The sequence below is a fragment of the Diadema antillarum genome, unplaced genomic scaffold (genome assembly GCF_040938485.1).
Source record: "Diadema antillarum isolate AM-2024a unplaced genomic scaffold, OU_Dant_1.0 seq00000454_RagTag, whole genome shotgun sequence".
In the NCBI taxonomy this organism is placed as follows: Eukaryota; Metazoa; Echinodermata; class Echinoidea; order Diadematoida; family Diadematidae; genus Diadema; species Diadema antillarum.
Genome location: NW_027271426.1, coordinates 1,795,308 through 1,818,608, shown reverse-complemented (window position 1 = coordinate 1,818,608; position 23,301 = coordinate 1,795,308). Strand labels below are relative to the sequence as shown.

General features: G+C 38.0%; 1 protein-coding gene across 1 annotated transcript in view; it reads left to right on the top strand.

Annotated features, from left to right (window-relative positions):
- The window catches only part of LOC139732838 (uncharacterized), a 71,231-nt gene that overhangs the window by 7,854 nt on the left and 40,076 nt on the right, over positions 1-23,301 (top strand). Inside the window, exon 2 of the mRNA XM_071643679.1 lies at positions 17,877-18,252. Coding sequence (XP_071499780.1) covers positions 17,877-18,252 — 376 coding nt within the window. The remainder of the gene's footprint in view (positions 1-17,876; positions 18,253-23,301) is intronic.

The window sequence follows — 23,301 nt, the reverse complement described above, 5'->3', positions numbered from 1 at the left end:
ATTCATGATATTGCATGATTTTGATTTGAGTTGTCAACAGTCTTCAAAAGTGCTAATTCAACGGAAGCAATCCTGCGCTACAAGCTCACCTACAAATCCCAAGTGTTGTAAACACGTTTGTTTGTTATCTCTAATTGTGAAATTTCTGGTCTTCGTCGGTACTCTGAATTGCAATTTATTAGAGCAGTTTACGTACATAAACATTTATCACTCCAATGACTTGTTATGACGAGAGTGACAGCTTTGATACGAATTGTCTCTCCACAACATACAACCTGCATCTTTCCATCTATGATATTTCCATTGATTATTATCTTAAATTTCATGTTTCCACGTAGTGAATGGATTTGTGCATGCATCGACAAAGAATGTTTTCAAATCAAGTGATTGCGATAAAAAAGCATTTTACAATTTTATTGCTGAAGCAGACAAATTCACGATCTCTTATAATGTCATATTTACTTTTTTTATTAATTCTTATACTTTTATTCATTTATTCATGCATTTACTACCAAATGAAATACTTCGTGGGGAAATTTTTACTCGTACTAAAATGTTCCATCGGTGGATATGCAAAGAGTATTGAATATCATTGTAAATACTGGGAATTTTTCGTGAGATCTATGAAGATCGCGACGTTTTAACATTTTTGCTAAAATCCTGGTGCTGGAATAATAACATGCGGTGGTCAAAATGTATGATGATTCGGCAACGATTGCTCAATGTATCACGTATACGGGAACATTCAGTTAATACATTTAAGGCCTTCGTATACGGTACTAAATAAGTACAACGGTAGAGAACAAAAAAATGAAAGCGAGAAGGTAATAGACTTAGACAGAAATTAGCGTTGTGTCCACACTCCCATTGCTGACACGATTACGTTGTTTAGATATTTGCCTTCGTATAACGCACGGTAAATTGAGGTCGATATATTAGCAGATTGCGTTAGATGATGGTACTATATTATATAAGTTGCCATTAAGTTGTACATCCATCGATGATAACGGCCGTAAAACTATCAGTAGTGCGACGTCCTCGCGCAAGAATTTGAACGCCTTGGTACTTGACCATAATGCTCTCGCTGTTTCACGCCACAGACGATAAACGCCCAATCAAATTTGTAATTCGCGCCCGGCGCTTGACAGAAAGATGACCGCTCGGCTTCTTAGCGTCCCTATCAGGCAGTCGTCAGAGGCATGATCATAAATTACAAACCATCCAAGAAATATGTCGAGCACTGCATTGCCATCCCAGCAACGCAGCCATTATTTTTTGTAGGTATCTAGGTAGTCTGCTCAACTCCAAGCGTCAAATCGGCAAAGGTGCAACAGTATAAGGCCACATTGAGCATGGAGGCACTCAGATGCACGCCTCGACAGACGAACTGATAATCCGCGTACAGAAAAAAAAAGAGCGGGTTCAGAAGAGATCGAGCGCTTTCTCTGATGTGAATCATTGAAGTACTAATTGGCTAGTTTCCGTATCAGCGTCAAATCTGTAGCGATCATGTGCGATCAATTGCCTTGCCTGCGCTGTGCTGTCGTCTGCTTCTAATGAACTCTTTCTCCTGGTTTCCGAAAAATCCCGCGCGCGGCGGACTCGGTTTTAAAGAAGTGCCCGGAAAGAAGAGGGGCAGAACAATAGTGAATGAAGACTTATGTAGGAAGGGCTGGATCTTGTTCGCATTAACTCAGCTATATACGTGCTCTCTTTGACTTGTTGCACTCGATTGTAACAGGAAGGTAAAACAAGGATGTCGAGTGTGTAATGGGCGGCTGACAGCAGAGCTGAGCTCACCGATCACATTTTTCAGATACCGATGAATCGAGGTGTGTGTTTTCCCCTGTACAGAATTCCAAGTGGCGCCCATTCGTATCAGCCATGATCAATTTGATCAATGGTCAGTTCGACGAAGTTATATGCTGAGCTTCCAGATTCTTCTTCAGTATGTTGTTTGGGCGAGAAATCCTTAGTTTCCTGACGTTTCAGAGAGAGCAAATAATGAATTGGTATACCACGCAGCAAACCTATGTTGCCAACTTCGAAGAACAACAAAATATGAAAAGATTCTGTGCGGGAATAGCACGTAATTTAACGAATCATCAATAACTATGACAACTATAATTGGAGTTGCTTAGGGTTGTGAGATGTCTTAAGGTCAATTGCATTAATGTCGTTTGCCTTGAATAACATATAGAAAGGTTTTCAGGTTCCCAAACAATGGGTACCACTTTTCGATATCGGCCAAGATAGTTGATGCTTCTTTATAGTGTTTTCTCATACGTCCGATGTCAATGACCTCTCCGCCCTTGGCTTAGCGCCTCCTCCCCCCCCCCCCCCACTTCCACCGCCCGCCCCCCCCCCCCCCCACCCCACAATCCCTGTCTGAAGTTAGCGATGATTTCTCATGTCCAGTCGGGCCACTTCGCGGTTTTCGGGGCGCAATCGGAAGTCCCATCCGAAATGTAGGCTGCCATGTTCAATAACCTCGAGTGGGCTTCAGCATTTCATGTACACGACTCAAGCAAGACAAGATAGAGACGCGGGAACGCGTCGTATGTCGGGGGTCGTTGAGCTTAAAAGGAGCAGGATGGGAAGATGGGAGAGGGAGATCGCTAAATTCATACTTCCCGCCTGTAATCTGCGGGGTTCAGACAAAGCAAATACTATACAGGTTGCCAAACCTATTTTCTTCTTTTTCTTTCTTACGCAGTCGAATTTTTGCTCTAGGCGTACCTACCTGTTGCATGTGCTTTTTCCATCCAGGATTTCTTCCTTATAGCTAACCAACAAAGGTTTGAATCAATATTCCAGTGTTGTTGTTTTTCCATGCGACTTCCGGTCAGTTTCCAATGTTCGAGATGTTTAAAGGGATCATATAGTTTTGGTTGAGACCCAATTTCAGGTTTCTAACATTCTTTGGTGAGATGATGAGAAACCTCTTATGAAATATGAAAGAGCATGTCTTTCTATGAAGAATTCAACGTTTATTTGATGAAAATTGGTTTTGAAATGGCTGAGATATCCAAAAAAGAGCGATTCTGATAAAGTGTGGGACCCACACTTTATTATAATCGCCTTGTTTTACTATGTTTTTGGATGTTTCAGTCATTCTAAACCCGATTTTCATCAAATAAACTTTGAATTCCACTAAAAATGGTATGCTCTGTACCATATCATAAGTGTTTTCTCGGTATCTCGCAAAAAGTTAAAAAGCCCAATTTTCATCTCCACCAATACTGTACCATCCCTTTAATGGCGCAAATGTGTGTGTGTGTCTGTGTCTTTGTGTGTGTGTCTGTGTGTCTGTGTGTGTCTGTGTGTGTGTCTGTGTCTGTGTGTGTGTCTCTGTGTGTGTGTGTCTGTGTGTGTTCATTTTTTTAGGTAAATATGTATTCTTGACGGAACATCGTGACTTTCGCATATGATGTTCACTGCAGTTGAAGTCGTAGAAGTTCATTCAGCTTTATTAGGCATTTCTTTATTCCCACTTGCAATGGTATCGACAAATATATGACATGCATTGAAATGGCATAACTATGGTCACGCCAATACGTAAGGTTCAATAAAAATAAAGAAGAAAGGTTTGACGTTATCCACAATGCGTTTGAAGCTTATGTGAAGCAATGAGATGCGAGAAAACAGTGGGTACCAAGATGAAAATTCGGTGCCATGACAATCATTGACATATGCTCCTGCGACATTTTCCCCATGAAATATCTCCACGCGAGGCCAAACATAGAACCTGTCCACAAACATAACCCTATCTTCACATCAAACTACACCTAAAACTTTCATAGGGCCCTATATCACAGCCCTATCACTAACGATATAAACGTTGGAGAAACATAAAGACCAATAATGTCGCAGGAGCTAAGATGTCGTGACATCCATGACAGTTATAAGAAATATCTTTGCATGTCGTATATAAAAACCATGAATCATAAAAACCTCCCATTTGTAGGAATTATTTCGCCAAACAAAACTGAGATGCATGTAATATAACAAATAGGTCTATCTGCATGATTGCTCTTAGGACATCTCCTTGGTTTGATAATGTTGAATGTTGGATTCTCAGTCTTGTGTCATGTGTCCCTGCTAACGGTGCGATTGAGGCATAAAAAAAGAACAGATGTTGATATATTGCAATGGTTTTCATTGTTCCTCAAACTTTGAGTGTGCGTGTGTGTGTGTGTGTGTGTGTGTGTGTCTGTCTGTCTGTGTATATATCTGTCGGTGTGTCTGCCTGTGTGTATGTGTATCAGTGTTCGTTGTAGAAGCCCATGTCTCCCGGGACCGGATCTGCCACGTTTAATTGACTGTATGGCGTGCAGTATGCCTGGCAATACATGGCATGCAACAGGTTAAGACGATCCATGTCGTTATCTATAGCCCCTATGAGTTTATATATCGTCTACTATTGTCAAGCACGCGTAGCTATAGGATTAGTCATGATTATGAACGTCGTAATGTAGTCAAGAGATGGAATCGTTATAGTATGATTTCCTCGTGACATCAATCGCCAAATAAGATCATTGCAAGACGAGTGTTAGAATGATTTCCATGAAAGTATTCTGGTTACAGCTATTCTTTCCTTTCCGGAATTTGAACAAGAATAAAAGCAAAGATCAAGTAGCAGCAGCAACAACAAAAACAACAATAACAAAAACCCGACCTACTTAAATTGAATCGGCAAAAACAGGAAAAGATGGATGGATACAAGGTGGAGGTATCAACCAATCCAGGGTTCCAGAAATTGCCTGGAAGGGTTTGAGAATCACGAGGGGAAAGAAAGGAACGAATCAGTTCACTGGCTGCTTCATAGGATTGCAAACATTTAAAAGAACAGGTAGAGGGGATATTGACACGTTCGTCACTTTGCACAAGATGTCGGTGTGTTGATTAGGCAGGTAATTGAATCGTACGCGCACGTGGATGATGGTACTGCATGCGTAATTACTGATGACGCGCACGGTGTATGAAACAAAACAAAACTAAACTAAACTAAAAACGTGTTGCGTTTGACTTAATCCAATACAAGAAAATATCAGCGTGTGCGACCCGATTACATACCCACAGTGAGTCAGCAATTCTGAAGCATGTTCGCAAATTAACAGAAAAAAAAAAACACACAAGGCTACCAGGATGTGTGCATGTAGTAGGCCTAATGAGGTTTTTTAACACCAGATTAGTTTAACACAAATCTGAAGGTTTATAAAACAAAAAGATTATCAAACATCATAAGTTTGCTTTTGGTTAATTATCTTTGATTTGTAAAGATAACGTTCTGCGTCGCACATTCATGCTCGTTCTTGGAAGCGAAAATCACTTTTTCTCGCTTATTCCAAATGCCATGATGATTATCATTTCAACGAATTTATCGAATCCGTGTCAATAATTTAGATCATCCTGAAGCAGACTGTATCACATTCTCCCCCACACAAACACTTTGCTGTGAAACCGAGGTCAATTTAATTGTACTCTCATTTCATACTCCAAACCGCCGATAAAACCCTTACAAAATATAAATCATCATAATATAAGTCCTGTTGAAGTTGGATATATCAAGGGGTGTCAATAGAGATATTCAAAATGTGGGTAAATATTACTGAGCATTTCTCAGTTGACATTTTTCCCCAACTTTATATATCATGGTTATTAAGACTTGTCGATTGCGTTGAGATTTGGCCGGTCCAGGAGATCAAGTGTTGAAGGAAACATCTCCAGTCAGTGTCTCTTGGAATGAATCATCGCTGTCAAATTGAGACCATCAAATTTTTCCCTTTTGAAAAAAAAGAAAATGTTTTAAGGAATATTTTTGAAAATATATTATGTTGTTCATTGCATTGTTTCTTTCCATATATATTAAATCGTACAAATCTGTTTTATTATCCTTAATGACCTGCACTTTTTACAAATTGTTAAAACAGTATGATTTGCCAAACATATTACTTTGTACAGAAATGATCTTTCATTGGATATAGAGTTAATGAATCGAATTAGATTGAATTGAATGGCTGTAATTGTGTACTTTAGTATGGTGTGCTTCAAATTTGTGCTTGATTAAACTTTTTGTTTCGCGGGAAAAAATTGTGTTCAGATCGTTATATCTGTCCAAGAAGATTCTTTTTTTATGCTGCACCATTTCCGAAAAGTTCTTGTGCTCTTTGAGAGATATTCACTTGAGAAATGGCTCGATATATTGTTTTCAATTACCATTCGTCCTTTGAAGTGCCTGTTGATTCAACAGTGGTAAACTTATCGTCGTCGTCGTCGTTGTTGTTGTTGTTACACCCCTTCCGGTGCGTAGATTGGCCACAAGCTGTATTATTCTGACTTACAAAAGAAAATATCGGGCAAGTTTTTTGAATGAAGTAATATCCGGCAAGTTCTTTGAATGAAGTTTCTTTGCTGTATAGCTGTGAATGACAATGAATATTTAAAAAAAAAAATGAGTTGGGTGTTTCGAAGTCTTCTTGTGAAATACTTTGTGGAGCAACCGGAAGAAGAGTCATTTGGTAAACGTAGTCTTGGATATTACAAGGAAAATTTGGGGATAGGGTCGCTGCTTATGGTAATGTGATTTCAACATAGTTTCAGCTGAATTAAATTGCTGTACAGCCAAGAGGACTTGTAATGATGAAGGAAGAAGGGAAGGATGAAGAAAAAGAATGAGAAGAAAAAGGAGAAAGAGGAGAAAAAGACGAAAATGATGAACCCAATTTTATAGAAGAAGGTTCCCATCAATGTCTACCTGCGTGTGTGACTTTTCTCGCAGAATGATAGAGAGAGAAGAGAAAGACCGTGTGGAGTACAGTTCTAGGACTCCCACGTAATCTTATAACCTAATTCGAGCGCCCGCTTCAGTGTTTTCGAGAGATAGAAGCCCTCGGTTTCCGATTTGGGTTTCTGGCAAGCTGGAGATCTCGCCAAGTGAACACACAGATCTTGTCGACAGCCCTATGAAAATAAGACGTTTTTGAAGGCATCTATACCCAGTGAGGTAAGTTGTGGAGATCCTCACGTCCACAATGCGTTTCCATTCTGTTCAAAAAGCAAGCATTTCGAGAGTTATTTATCATGGTGTTTCGTAGCCCTCATGAAAGATGTGTATTAAGCTATAAAAGTGGTGTCTTGTGCATTTTGCCCGTAATATAGGGTAGTATTTTTTTAATGAATACATGAACAAAAACGTAACTTTAGGGTCCGCCGTCCATATGATATTGTGAAAATTAAGTCTTGAAGAATGAGCTTCAATATTAGAAAAAGGGGAGGGCTGACAAGTTGTTCAAAGCATAAACTTCCCTCGTCTTCCTTTTCTACATCACTTATTAGGAAGACAAGTACACTTTCTTTAGCAAATTAAAGGAGACGCTTTTGTCTGAATCTAAGTTTGTAATGAACTTCAAATTATGTTTGCAAATATCAGACAGCGCTTTTTGAAATGTTCACAGCGAAATCTTTCGCACTTGAACCTCCACAGCAACATGACAACGACACACACACACACATCAGTATTCACCGAACGTTCATTACCATTTCTGCCAAAAAGCCTGTGATTTGATCTGTATCATTGCATCGATTATAAGTGCCAAGTATGTGACCTTGTGAAGCTGAGATTCTCTTGGCATTGAATATTTGTGTGCTACGAAGCCACCATGAATACATTTTCAATCATTAGGAATCATGGCGGGGAAAGAACTCGTGGCATTGTGATAAAAAGCATTTGTTTCATATTCAGTAGTGCCAAGTCCCGCTGTTGCGTCACTAAATTACACCTACACAGGAGGAAGACACAATTATCTCATCAACAAAATATGTGTGCTTTTCGGCACGATGGAACATAGAAGGTGTTACTGCGTAAAGTTTCTTTTTTTCTTGTGGAAGAACTCTCATTTCCGAGAGTAAAACTCTCCAAAATGACACAACACTGCAAAAAGTCCGGTGTTAAATATGAAACACCGAGCTGGTGTTGAATTTCTGGTGCTCATTCATGGTGTTAGATTAACACCTCCGGGTGTCATTTCAAAATATAAAACTGTTTTTTGAATAGTTTCTTAGTTACTGCACTTCTTGTTAATTTTGAACTTCAACAAGACGATAAAGAATTTTCTGATAAAGCACTTGATTTTTGAAAAAAAAAGTGTTATCACATTTACACCACAGTAACACCAGTTGGTGTGGTCTCCTGTTGAAGCTGGACGGGTGTTATACCATTGAAATTAACACCATCAATATCAAATCAACACCATGCGGTGACATTATTGAATTAACTCTAGCCCAGTGTCAAAAATATCACCAGCCACAGTGTCAAATTAACACCACGAAGTGCCAGATGAACACTTTTTAACACCATCACAATACATTTTCTACACTTGTGGGTGTGGTCCTCTATTGAAGCTTGATCGGTGTTAGATTTAACACCCGTGGTGTTAAATCTAATACCGATGTTTTTTTACAGTGAAGGAATGGCTTATCATGTATACATGTATAGAGTTGGAAGATGTAAGCACCTTCAAAACAAGCAAGCAAGCAAACACACCGACTAAATAACAAACAAAGTAGACGCTGAAACGCGAAGCAATAAAATACAACAACAAAAGCACACCTCCGTCTTGTATGTGAGATGTGTATAGTGGGAGATATAAGGGTATATTATTTCCCGTCCACGAAATTATAATTCATTACATTAGGCCGAAATTCACCACTTACATTAGCTTCTCAAATGGTATATAAGTAAGATTTTTATTTTTTCATAGTTTTTGTTGTTGTTTTTTTTTTGTTTTTTTATGCATTAGATTTGTTTGTTTGTTTAATAGATACTTTATTTTCTGCAAATCAACAAATTAATCAGCAAATCAATATAAGGCACATGATCATGAACATGTGGGAAATATACAAAATACATTCAAAACAGAGTCGTTTGACTTGCGTAAACAAAAATATAAAAGGTAATTAATGATACAATATACAGTATGCATGTCTATGCAGCGGGGATTACAACAATTATAATTATGGAGCGATAATGCAGAGGGCCGCCATTGTAAGCATAGCTTGAAAAGATGGCCGGCCAGAGGAAAAGGTAGGGACGTATACTAGTTTCGTAATAATACAATACAATACAAATTCATTAGATTATGGCCGGTTTACAAGCCGTTTGCTATTTCGAGACCAGCATGCGAGAAGGCAAGCATTACAATATGGCAAAACGCACTCAGATGTGTCACAATACTCTATCCTGCATTTTGTCATAGTGTTTGGACTGCATGAGCATAGGCGTGTGAGGGCGCCTCTTCGTCACAATGAGATCTGTAACTGACAGAAAATTCAAACGGGAAAGTAACACGTGACGTCAATTTTGGGAATAAGCCGGCTCTTGGAAGAAAAAAAAAACACCCAAACATTTGTACCAACAGGTATGTTGGTTTTTAATTCACTGAGATAAGTATCTGCACGTGATGAAATGGTTACTGGATGCACACAAAAGTTAGTGCTCATTGACGGATCAAGCTGGTCATCTGGTCTACACAAGCGACAAGTTCATTCTTTGTTTAAACATGAATAAATGTTACGTTGGGCAAGCTTATGCATTATGTCGTTTTGAAAATGAGCGAAGTGCGTAATTGAATGAGAGAAAAAAAAGAAGAAGAAAGGTTTGTATTGTTGTTCCAATGTGCGCATGAACTAATTACAAATTTGCCTAATATTTGTATTTATTGTTTTGTCAACAAAAGAGGGGAAAGAGCAATAAGACACACAGTGACTTTTCGCAAGTTAGCTTTGGTATCAGAGATGTGTTAAGATATTTAAAAGAAAAGAATGTTGCTTTTCGGCTACCCTCTGAAAAACACAATCACGTAATGTTGACGTATATGATATACAACTTGCTGCGGAATAGCAAAGGATCAAAATGTACCGCTCGTATAATAGGTCTAGTTACAGCGTCCATAGCAGTATTTTTAAACAAACGAAGAAACATTATGCGAGACAGCAATGTTTTGTAAACATGCATGCAAAGTTTACCTGGGTTTGTGTTTGTATTCTAAAAATCATACATTTCTCCGACCTCTTCCATTTTCCCCATTCTCCACCTGCATAATGTTCTCCTTGCTCGATGACAACGCGCCAAGTCCGAGCGGGCGCGAGAATATGTCCCGACCGGGCTCCTGTCGGTGCGAGGTATTGATAATCTCCCCCGACAAATTAGTCCCCGTGGACCGAATTGCAGTTGGGGGCGAAGCGTCATGAGCTAGCAGCTATATGAATCCAGGGAACATGTCTTCAGCAAAATGCAGTAAACACATTTCACTGTCAGCAACACGCTTTACTTCGCTCAAAGAACCGTGCAATATTGATTCAACGGGTTAATCCAGTTGTGTAACGGTTATGTGTGTGAGATTTCCATTCAACTTTGACGCACCCCGGCGTTCCGTCTTACCCAGGAACGGAAGAGATGAATGTCTTCCCACGAATGAGGTATTTGTGTTTTTAAATTTCCATCAGAATGGACAACATGTTTGTCTAAGGTAATATTAGCATTCTAAAGTTCCTCTGATAAATAGTTGAAATCATTTTTCGTTATGATTCCTCGCAAAGGTAAAAGTAAAGGTGTGAGCAAAAGAGACATGTCCCTTCCATGTTTATGTTTATTTTTGATAGACAAAGTGTCATCAAATTCACATTTCAATCAAACATAAACACAATTACAGAATTTTGAAATGCATATTTTCTTTTGCACAGTTTAGTTTGTTAACTATAAAATCTCTTTGCCAAGATCTGATATTGGTCGCAACCACAATGTGAATTTGATGATGTAATGATGCCATCACTTTTCATCTCTCCTGTCGGTATATATGACCAAAAGATTATTTGCTGAAATCTATGGCCGATATTTAGCGACTCCTACCCTGAGAAGTTATCACTGCGAATTTCCCGCACCACGATTTGATGCAAAGATTGCAAGCCATTCCCATTTTTATTGAATTTCATTAACTTTTATGTAAAGTGATTATATATATTTGTTGGCCAACAGGACAATATCTAAGTTCCGTATACCATCGTGGCCTTTCTGTCTGTCTTTTTTTTAAGTATGTACTTAAAGGACCTTTTTTTAACCAGAAATGACCTAATTCTTAAAAAAAAAGATAATTTAAAGCGCAATAATGAAAATTTTTATCAAAATCAGATTTAAAGAATAAGAAATATAATTATGAAATTTAAAGACGATGTATTAGCAAAACAGTTCTCAAACAGATGATGATATGCAAATGAGTAAGCTGATGATATCACCTCAATTTACCATTTATCGTGAATGCTTAACAACTGACGACGATTCAACTCTTCTGCTGTGTGACTACATGATGTTATTCAGATAAATGAATTATGACTTCAATATAATGATCAGTGAGTTACCAGGTTATGATTTGAGACTGGGGCATGATTGCGTTTGAAAAAAAAAATCACCCTGTAAATATTAAGATTTTATGAACAAATTTCATGGCAAGATTTGAGGCGATGACATCTTCAAATCACTCATTTGCATATTCGCAATGACTTTGAGAACTGCTTTAGTGAAAATTAGCGAAACTTCAGTTTCATTATTTCCCTAATTTTTAAGCGAGTTTGATCACATTTTCACCGATGTGCTTAAAAAATTTTTCTGTTTTTTAATGTTTCCAGGTTGTTAGCATGCCTGGTCAGTGACGGGGCATTAAGCTGCACATTACTTGAATATGACTTGAGACCGTTCTGAAGCAAATAATTTTCACACAACGATAGATATATAATGTGCTCTAAAATGAATCCCACAAGAATTGGAGCAATCATCCCCCAGCATTCGCACTGATTCCCGCTGATCAGTTACTAGCCTTCCCCTTTAACAATGAGCCGTTTTACACTTTAAAGTATTGAATGTATTCCTACTATGCCGCGACTTTTCAGTTTCCTCCCTCTGTACAGCGGGTACATTGTGCCACCTCCTCCAAACACCAATATACCCTCTCCCCCTCCCCCCCCCCCCCCCCCCCCCATTGATGAGCACCGTCTTCACCGCCCCTGGGGAGGATTCTATTTGCTTGCTTCCAGGGACTAGGTTTAATACTCTCTCACCCCACTCTTTTCCTCTCTCCAACTCTACCCCCCCCCCCCCCCCGAACATGATGAAAGAAGGTCATCTTTTGACAGTAGCCATGCATGCTTATGGACAGGATAACCGTGACAGAGACTCGAACCTATACCCTAATATACAACTGTCCAGTCGAGCAAACCAATCGACCTCCACCCATCCACGTGCTCTGTTCTGTAAGCTTGTTGAGTAAACCGTCTAGTGGAGCAGATATTTTTATAGATACACTTATCGTTGGTTGTATTTTTTTTTTCTTTTACAGGTTGCCCATGCCTGCATTCCTTATTCTTTGGTTGTAAAAATTGATGCCCCAAACTGTCAATATGATCTATAGCATGACATTTAAGGATGTATGGTTATATAAATTGTCAGTTCACTTGCATATTGCTAGAAGTAATATTAATTAGTGACACTGTGACAGTAGATTATTTTATATTATTCCCTCAGTCTTACATAAATTATTGTTGATGGATGATTACATGTTGGTTTGTTTTTTCACAGAAAGAATGTCTAGGTTTTCTCAGTCAGTGGCGGAAAGTATTTCAAGCTGTTTTAAGATAACAGTATGGCATTCCGGGAAATCCAAATTTGATGACGTCGTAAGAAGAATTCTCTGTAAAGTTATGATGATGTCACTCTAATCATCCATTACGCACCTCTGATGATAATTATAAGGTATCAGCATTGTTGTAATCCATGCCCTGTATGCAATCATAATATCTTTGAGCAGTTTCTATCGAAACTTATTTTGTTTAAGAAACAACAACAACAACGACAAAACATTCGTAGCATGCAGTGACGATGATATTGACTAGAATAAGGCAGATCAACACGTAATACATGAAGCTCGTTGAACAACCCATCAGATTTTGCTACGTCATTGTTTTCAATTTTCCTTTAATATGAGGACCTACTACTTATAGGTTTGTTATTCCTCGACGTGACCTCCGAAACACTTCGGCCTAATTCTGTAAAAGGATGAAGCACGCACGTTTCTCTTGTTTAATCACACAAACAATAAATTTCACAAGTACATGTCATATTCAATAGTTGCAGGTATCAACGGCTCTGGAGATACTCGATTTTGCCTCTGTATGGTTTGATGATGCAACGTTTTATTATAAATTTACTACCCCTATTCATTGTTGATGTTTAGTACAGATAAACTCTGTAAAATAAACCAAATAAATCTCTTTTATTGAGTCATTTGATGGTCGTATATGCCTGCTTGCTTTAGTTGCAGTGGTTTCATAAGCCTCATATATAATTGCTACATTTTAAATTGATTCTTGGATTGGCAACGCGCGCACAATATAACCCTCTGTGTGCCACACTAATTACCGGTCCAGAGGTATGTGTGTGAAATTTTGTGCACATTTTGACTCCTTTAGCACACAAAGGATTAAAAAGCTTCCAGTTCGTGCTCCTCCCTCAAATTGGCAACCTGAATGTCTTCCCTAACTTGGGCTGCCCAATTTCATCTGAGCTTATTCCAATATAATTTAGAATAACTATGCACTGAAATTCAGAGGTGCTAATCTTAAATTTCTTCTAAAAAAAGAAAAACAAGATAAAGGAAAACTGCATGACTTGCTGTGTCGAAATATGAGGGAAATTCCTCCTCAACTATTCTATTGTTACTGAGTATTTGAATCCAGATTATAGAGCTGAGAGCCAGTGTATGCAGAATATCATTGCTTTGAAAAGAAAGAAAATAGCTTTTTTACTTTCTTGTATCAATGACTCAAGCACAACATATATATCGGCATACTCAAGGAATGTGTATGGTTGTGTCGTGCAGTTTCTGGTCTGAATTGATATTATTTGATTCAGTCTGACTTTGTTTGGTTTGTCAGTATTTCTGCATCATCGTCATCATACATCAATTAAAACAATAATATCAGGGCACCGTTTCACGAAAGTTGTCAGCGCTGACAATTACCATAGTAACAGTCAGTGACAAGAGCGTCTCAACCAATCAAAACCAAGGATTCTACTGAAATAGTCAGCGCTGACAACTTGTCAGCGCTGACTATATTGATGAAACACCCCCCCCCCCCCCCAGGTGATTGCAATTCGGGGAATACAACTTTTTCTGTACAAGAACAAACCGTGAAGCCAACGCAAAATACATGAAACACGCTATAGAACATCTGCATTTTTTTTAAATCAAAAAGCTGCATCGTAGCACGGCTTAAAGGGACATTCCAGACGATTTTCATAATTTCTCATCATGTAGTACATAAATTGACAACCCCATGTATAGATTTGTGGAATTTATTGTGGTTCTTGAGCAGAGAAACAATACTTTGAAAAACCTTAAACAAATTACACTGAACAAGGATGATGACATAGGAGGTTCACATATTTTAGAAATGTAGCAGTGTAATTCCATTACAATACCGCTTGCTTGCGAGTTCACCTGTGTATAATCTATGCATGCCTTCTTCTTTTGTTCTGCTTCCTTGAGCCCCAACTCATGCATTCTTATAGTGACTCTGCCATGTCATCATCCTGTTCATTTCGATTTGTTATAAATTTTGAAAATATTCTTATTCTTCATCCCAATTATCATAAATTTTGAAACTCTGTCCTCAGTATTACTGATTTATAATTGTTCAAATGTAAAAATCTGAAAATCATCCGGAGGTCTCCTTTAATCCATGCTTGATGTAGATACGTAAACGAATGAGGAAGGCGAGAAGGGGATAGATTGACTGCTCTTTTTCAATTAGGGATAAGATAAAAGCAGCGCACCTACATTGTCACCTGAACAATCCGTGTTTCTGTTTAGATTCAATTGACATAACGATATACATAATAGTCACCATAAACTGAATTCAGCTTCTTTCATATACACATGTACTGCCTATATACAATGTACATGAAAACAGAAGATGTCATCTTTAAAGCGGTAAGTCACTGTTTTTTATATTATCATTGTTATCATTATATCATTATTGTTAATACTTTAAATGTCATATGACCAAAGTCGCCAGTATGCAGGTATTCCGAGTATGCCGTCTTTAAAGGAATGGTATAGTTTTGGTTGAGATTGGAATTCAGGTTTAACTTTTTGAGAGAAATGGCTAAAATAACCCAAAACAAAACAAATCATAGTGATCCTTAAAAGAAGGTGGATCCCACCTTTATTTGGACCTCTTTGTATTTGGATATCTTAGCCATTTCAAAACCAATTTTTGTCAGATAAACTTAGAATAAATTCCTCTTTAAGTTACATGCTCTTTAATGTTTCATATATGTGGTTTCCAATTATATCGCAAAAAGTTAAAACCAGAATCCCCATCTCAACCAAAACTGTATCATTACTTTAAGATTCTCACTTCGGTGGGCAGAAATGTTCACTCTATACTGGATGTCACTCAAGTTCGCTGCTGTCGTCTGGTATCATTGCCTTAAAGGGGAATTTCGGACCAGCCAGGTCTCGAACATCTGATATGAATATGCAAATGAGTGAGCTGGTCATGTCATCACATCTCAATTTTCCTTCGTGCACGACAAACTGACTGAAATTCAAATTTTCTGCAATAAAATTTTAAGATAATTGTAATGTTATTCCTGGATGAAAAAAAAAAAGACTGGAGCATAATTTCCCATGATAAAAAGAGGAAATTTCAAGGTTTTATACACAAATCTTATGGCAAGTTGTGATTTGATGACATCATCAACTCACTCATTTACGTATTTATATTGACCGTTCAAAAAAAAAAACACACGGTAAGACAACCCTAGCGCCCCCTAGAATTTAGTCCAATTACGACGTGTCTGTGTGCACAACGTGTATACTGGTACTGCATTGATTATCGAGGCGTGACTTGTTCAGAGTCGTAACTGTATTGATTTCTTAATTGATTACTACTTCTCGTATGTTGATACGATCAAACCTGTGATGAGATGTATCTTTTTTGTTTCTTCCTGAAAAAGGTTGACGAACTTGTCCAGTGCAAAATCAGTGAGTTTAGCTCAAGTGAACGGAAATGGTTGTAGCGTAAAGGATTTTTTTTTCCTGTTGGTTCGTTTTGTCTCAGTACGATGTAAAAAGAAAACTCACAGTCAGCCTTCGGGCTTATGATACAATGGAAAATATAACATTTTTAATAAAAAGAACATAAGTACCATGTTAAAAAGAACAGTAGAGGTTAACTTGACACAAACAAATTTGGTATTTACAGTTACATAAAAAAGGAATTCAAAAGAATACCTTATGATTATTTGAAATATTATGGATCATATTACATGAAATTATATGAATGCACAGAACGGGCTCCCTCAAAGAAAATGAAAAAAAAAATAATTGTAAAATTTGAATGGACGACTCAATTTGTTTTGAACACAGTGTAATTTACCTGATTAAACAGCGTTTGGAAATTATGATGTGGTCAAAGTTTGACATACTGTAGAACGATTTAACTGGTTTTCACGTCTATGTTACAGTGATTGGGATGTTAATCTATTTCTCTTAAAATATCTTTCTGGTCGTATTTTCTAATGCTGCCAAGTTTGTGTTTATTCTGACGAGCTTGATAAGTAGCTGCATCAGTTTACGATGTTTTGACATATTTATTTGGCAGTGGATTCCCTTATAGCAAATTTTACTAGCTATGGAAACATTGGCCTTAAATTTCTGCAATAACTTAAGCTATTAGAAAGTATGCCGTACGTTTGTGTTTTTTTTTCTGCGTTTTTTTTTCTCTCTCTCTCCGTGTGTGTGTGTTTGTGTGTTTGTGTGTGTGTGTGTGTTTTTGCCTGAAATGTTGCTAATAGCGCTTTTGGCCGAGAACCTTGATTCTGTTGACCTTTAGCGTGCCGGCAACGATGTTATCCTACCACTTTCAGAGAACGTCTCTCATAAACAGCAACTCGAGCGCCAAGCCGTCGCCGTCTACAACACAGGACCTGCATTTTGTTGCAAAAATGGTCTTTATGACGTCGTTCTATAATGTCGCTGAGTATCGTATGCACACGTTCTCTGAAGCATGAAGCCTCGATCCGCCTGCTGTCTGGCTGTGGGTCGTGAAAAGATATGAACAATGATCGCATAAAGCCGTATTATCAGATCTAATAACTGTACATGATACTTACACGATGTCTAATTAATGGGAGTTGCTTTGCTTTCCCGGGAAAAGTTGGATAACGCAACCTGGTTACTCCACAGAGTTCACGCTGGGTCCGCACTGAACACATGCTGAAAAAGATGACGTAAAGAGTGAAAGTGAAATCTAAATAGAAAGAAACAATAGTGCAATCACCAACAACAATGAGACAAGCACCAACTACGAAACGCATTCACCGTTGTTCACAGGTTTGACGAGAATGCTCGTGCTCTGCCTTATAGTACGAAGTACTGTTATCGTCGCCGTAGATTTGTGGCTACCTTGCAATAAGCTGTACATTGTGAGTGTGGCACGTTTCCTGTCAGGCAGGCATTCGACGCACATCTATCAGAACATTGAATCAGGCATCCAACTTGACAAGTATTTTAATCGTTGACCCCATTATGTGCGACAGAATTTAAAGTCAAATAAGACGGTGTTCAATTGCTTAATGGCATTTGAATAGGAAAGAGAGGGGAGAATAGTTGAAAGAAAATGCCCTTAGTACAGTAAGTAAGCACGGAAATCAGTAAAGAGTTTGTCATCGTTGATGTGAAATCGCAGATTCATTTTTTGAGATCATTTTCATTGGCGATTAATGAAGGTATGAACGCGTCTTTTTTTTCACGTGGCAGGGACTAATAATACGAGAGCGAACGGAGACTACGAATCGAACCACCTGACCGCGGCCAATCTGAACGGACAGACGGACGTCACCAGCCCGAACCCGAAGCGGAAGAACTCCGTCAGCGACCGCTCGCACACGGGCGAGTCCTCACCGATGGCGTACGGCAGCGACGGAAGCCCCAGCAGCGGCAGCGGCATCGGGGGCGACGGGCGCCGGGAGAGTTCGGGCGAGCAGGACCTGCAGGCGCTGAAGAAGAGGCGGCAGGCGGACGAGAAGCCGATGAGCGCCAAGGTGGCCGGGGTGGAGGTGAAGCTGGAGATGAAGGCGCTGTGGGACGAGTTTCACTCCCTGGGGACGGAAATGATTGTGACGAAAGCTGGCAGGTAAGAAGACCCCATCCCCACCCCCTCCCCCACCCCATCCCAAACACACACCATCACCCCACACTAACCTGTTCAAAGTTTGACATGTGTTGACCAGATGCCACCGTCTCACCTACAAAATTATCAGGACTGATGTATTCGTACATCACGATCATCCCTCTGGTTAATACAGAAATCATTTATATCCACGCTCTTCTGACATATCCGCTCAGGAGCTACTGCGGTACACCCATTGTATTTTTGTTTTGTTTTGTTTCATCAGCATTATACAATCTGACATTTAACACAAATAGCGTGCATGATTTGATTTTTTAAAGTCCAGTTGCCGTACTTCAAAGAGTCACTTCAAGCGAAATTCAATCTTCATCTCAGTTGTTGTATGAGTAGGCCTATAAAAGAGAAAGAGGCATACTCTACGTTCAAGCCCATTTAGTGGAGGGAATAACATAATAGTGTGGGTTTTTTTTCTTCATAAGGCCTTGCTTTGGTCAGACTCGAGCGTACAAATCTCATAAGCCAGTGTCAGCCCTCCCCTCCCCCCACACCAAAAAAAAAAAAACAACAACAACATCAACAACACGCAACAACAACAAGAAAACAAGCCCAGTTGTCAAACAAAAGGGAGAGATAGCTATAGCAACAGAGACATACCGACAGACAAATAGACAGGGGCAAGTCCAAGATATCGCGCACCTTACGTATGGGACATTCAGAGATTTCAAACCTCTGAAAAGTAATGAAGGAGCACTTGGATTTTACTGTTAATCATCAGGAGGACTGGTAGCCCTGAGAAGAATATTGTGTTTAAGTTTGATGTCATTTGACCTTGGGTTAATTATTTTATTAAGAAAAACATGGCAACTTACGTATGGGACCAGAGAAAAACTGGATTTTTCAAAATAAAGTTTGAATTGAAAATTCTCTGAAAGTACCTTACTGATCAAGTTCTATTTACAAGTGAAGAAAGGTACAATACTGAAGTGTCTTTCAGCAAAGTTTCACTGCAAAAGAATGGCGCATATTTTCATGAAGTTCGTTTAATTAACGAAAGTACACCTTACGTATGGGACATGGCTCAACTTACGTATGGGACATTTGTCTTTAGTGCACAAGTGTATTCATGGGAATGACTTTAAATTTTCCCATAGTGTCATATTCTGTTCCACAAATCATACTACAACATGTAACAAATGAAATAGACTTCTAAGTGGGTACTTTCCCGGTTCAGATACCTAACAAAAGCTAAAATAAGACAAATAAAGTAATTACCAATTTACAATTAAATGTCTTAGTTTGGAATCCGTCATGCATTAACACTGTCCTCATGATGTCTACACATACAGATACAGTATACTGACACTCTATTTCTAGCCCATTTGTAATACTCTGGTCAATATTTTTTATCAAATGAAAAAAAAAAAATGTGCGAATTCTAGCTTGCGACCTTGATGTAGCATACATGTACATGTACCATGCCTAATTTGTAGTCTTGATAATTTCAACTGTAAAATCAAATGTCATGTACAGTGTAATTTGCAAATACAGTTTGAAGTGGGTACTTTTAGTAGTTCTAGGCTTACCTTGCAAGTTGTCTAAGTTTTTATAGAGCTTTGTAATTGTTTGAGATGCAGCACAAAACAAAACAACAAGAAGAGTGATTAATTTTGCTCTGTAATCATCATGTTTTGCCATGTGAATTTTAGCTTCTGCAAAATCAATCAAATTTTAATGAAACTTTTAGATTTTAAAAGCCTTGGTAGAACAAAGAGATAGAAGAATGTAGGTGCCAATGCTGGCTTCTTTTTTTTTCAAATTGCTTGGCTTCAGGTCTATGAAACCAAAGACGACAAAATTTGTGTTTATACTTTGTACATACATACTGTATGCTTGTGTAGTGATACAGGAAAGATTATCATTTGTACATAATCTTAAGAGAAAATGTAATTCTAGATTTGAAACACTTAAGTAACTCACTGATCTGAAACTTACAATTTTGATAAATTCTAATAACTTAATTTGATCATACACTACAAGATTGCAATGCTTGTTGATAATTGTGTAGATGTGGGGTACAAAGTACAATGTAAGTATGAGTTGATGAAGGTGTCTCAGAGCACATCTGTCTCTTCAAACACAATATAGAAAAGAAAATTGAATTCCCTATTTGTTTGTGTAATTTGTGATATTAGCACTCCAACCACAGAACCAGTATTGATATTGTGGTTCATGGCAAATGTAAACTATAGTCTTCATTTTACAGGATTTTCAGAAATCATGTTCATGACCTTGATAAGTCATGACATATTTTGAGGGTGTGCAGTTGAAATATTAAACATCATATCAAAGTAAAAAGTATTCTCGCAGGGTTTTTCCTTTGCTATCAACTCAAGTAATGACAAAGTTACCTGCTGTCACCTCAGGTGATTTCTCTTTTCAGTAAGACCTGTAATGTTGTCATTGATAAGCGCCACAAGCACAATTGTTTTGATTTCCCTTTTTAGGCTGTACAGCCTGTAGTACATGCTGAACAGTGTACTGCACCTAAAATGACACTCAGAGAATCCCATTCTCTAGGACAAAGTCATTTTGTAGAGAGGTAAAGTTGAAAATGATAACTGAATTAAGAAAATGTCCAATATCAAAATGTTAAAAGGAGGAATGTTAATTGATGACCAGCTGCACAGCCTGTAATGAAAATAAGAAAATACAGGTATAAATGAATATTCTTTATTTTCCTTTCTTAATCATAGAATGACTCAATAATGCTGTTCTTACACTCTCCCTGAGGTCAACTAAAGTAGGAGAGGTAGATATACAGACATATCCTTCAGAGTAGGTGCAAAGATAACCATTAACCAAACAAATGTAAGGACATATAGCATCCATGTCAAAAGGCGGTTTTCCCATTTACTTTGCATGTAATGTCCCATTTACTTTGCATGTAATGTCCCATACGTAAGGCATTTGTCCCATACGTAAGCAAACTTTAATTAGTTATAAGATGAAGGACTAATTAAATTTCCACATTTAGTTTTGCTAATCTGGAGTTAAAATGAATAAATTAGAACTTCCTAAAGTATGATTGGTCAATGTTACAAATCTTCAGAAAAAACTTAAAAAAACATACTCAAATCCTTACGTATGGGACACTTCGTTCTGGGAAAGAGCATAATTTGCATAATTAATGTGCTGACCTTGACTTACCTATTGGAAATCATACTAGCTCATACAAGGGTCATGTCCATAAAGGAACTAGGTCAAGGACAAATTCAACTGATTTTAGATGAATATTTTCAATTTGTCCCATACGTAAGGTTTGTTTTTGATTTATGCAAATTAAGGCCATATTTCTTGCATAAATTTGCATAATTAAATATTTTCTTTGCTGGAAATATGTAATTTAACTCTTTGGCTACAACATGATATCAATAACTTTTTGATTAAATCAAGATGAATTTTGAGCATCTGAGGGGACATTATCTTGGACTTGCCCACAGACAGAATATGAGAAAAACATTGCTACAACTGGGCAGGGACTTCATTAAAGTGATTGTACACAAAGACTGGGTACTAAAACTTTATCGCTTGTTATGATGCAGTAGGTGTGCTAAGATAGGTCATGGCAAAAAAAAAAAGAAAAAAAATGTTTAGCGATCCATAGACCAAAGCAAATGGGAGAGAATGATAGCACAAATATATCTGAAGAGAACAAAACAAGTGAACATTGCCTGTCTTTGCGAATTTCATAAAAAATTTCATAATTTCATAAAAACCTTTGTTGTTTGTTTGTTTGTTTGTTTGTTTGTTTGTTTGTTTGTTTGTTTGTTTGTTTGTTTTTATGTGCACACGAAGATAGTGCCTGATCAATGAGTCAGATTTGAATTAGATTTTAATCAAATAAGCGGTCTTGACACCGGAAAATTTGGAAATGTTGACTTTTATTATTTGGAATTTGGAGTTCAATACGAATAGTCTATCTCCGTTTGTGCCTTACACAATTTAATGTGTATATATATATATATATATATATATATATATATATATATTTCTTTTCATATTGATACTTATGAAAGAAACGAAATTGCCGCCCTCTATAGGATCATTAACTATGATCATCTGACTGTAAGAAGTGTTTTTCGACTTTGCTGTCTTCCTATTCGTCTTCACGATAAAAAGAAAATACATGAAAACAGTGATTCTGCTCAAACATATCAAGAGTCTGTATTTCTTCTGCATACAACATGTGCTAAAATGATTAGATAAAGATATGCTCCGGTTAAAGCTTTTTTTCAACAATTGGAATGTCTCTTTCGGAAACTGCCGCAGAGCGGTGCATTATTATGCCAAGACTATACTATTGGTTCAGCTCATAGTGCGTGGTTTGTTCCGGAGCCGGGATAAACACACAGTCACAAGTATCTGTGGGATCGAATGACATCAAAATGCATTCTTAATAAATACATGGGCAGGCGGGGGAGAGCCTATACATATGCTTCCCCCCGTTTTTGAAGTTGCGGTGTTTTCGTACGAAGCACCAGATTCCAAGCGAGCCTGACCGACTTTTCGCTGGTCTCTTAGGAGACATTATCACCCGCCCCAAGAAGCGTTCAGATCCGTACACACACATGACAGAATATAAAACCTCTACGATATAAAATTCACTCTGATGTGCTTTACCATTCCCCAGAAAGAAAGGAGCGAGACAGCAAGCGCGAAAAAGACAGATTAGATATAATTATGTGGTGTGTGTGTGTGTGTGTCTGCAGGGTGTGTGCGTGTATGTTGGGTATGTTATTATGTACACTTGTATGTATGTATGTATTTATAGCTGGAGACTGAGAGAAAAAGGAATAGGAAGATGGAATACAGAAGAAGAGAAAATGTATGTGTGTGTGCGTATACTGATTTCTGCACAAATAAAACGGTCCTGTGTGTGAACGCATCGTTAGACAAAGACGAAGAAAAAGAAGGCAAGCTGAAACAAGAATAGAACAAGTGATGGACTCACAGTATTGTCATAACCCAGATCCGAAGCATTGTTGAAAATGG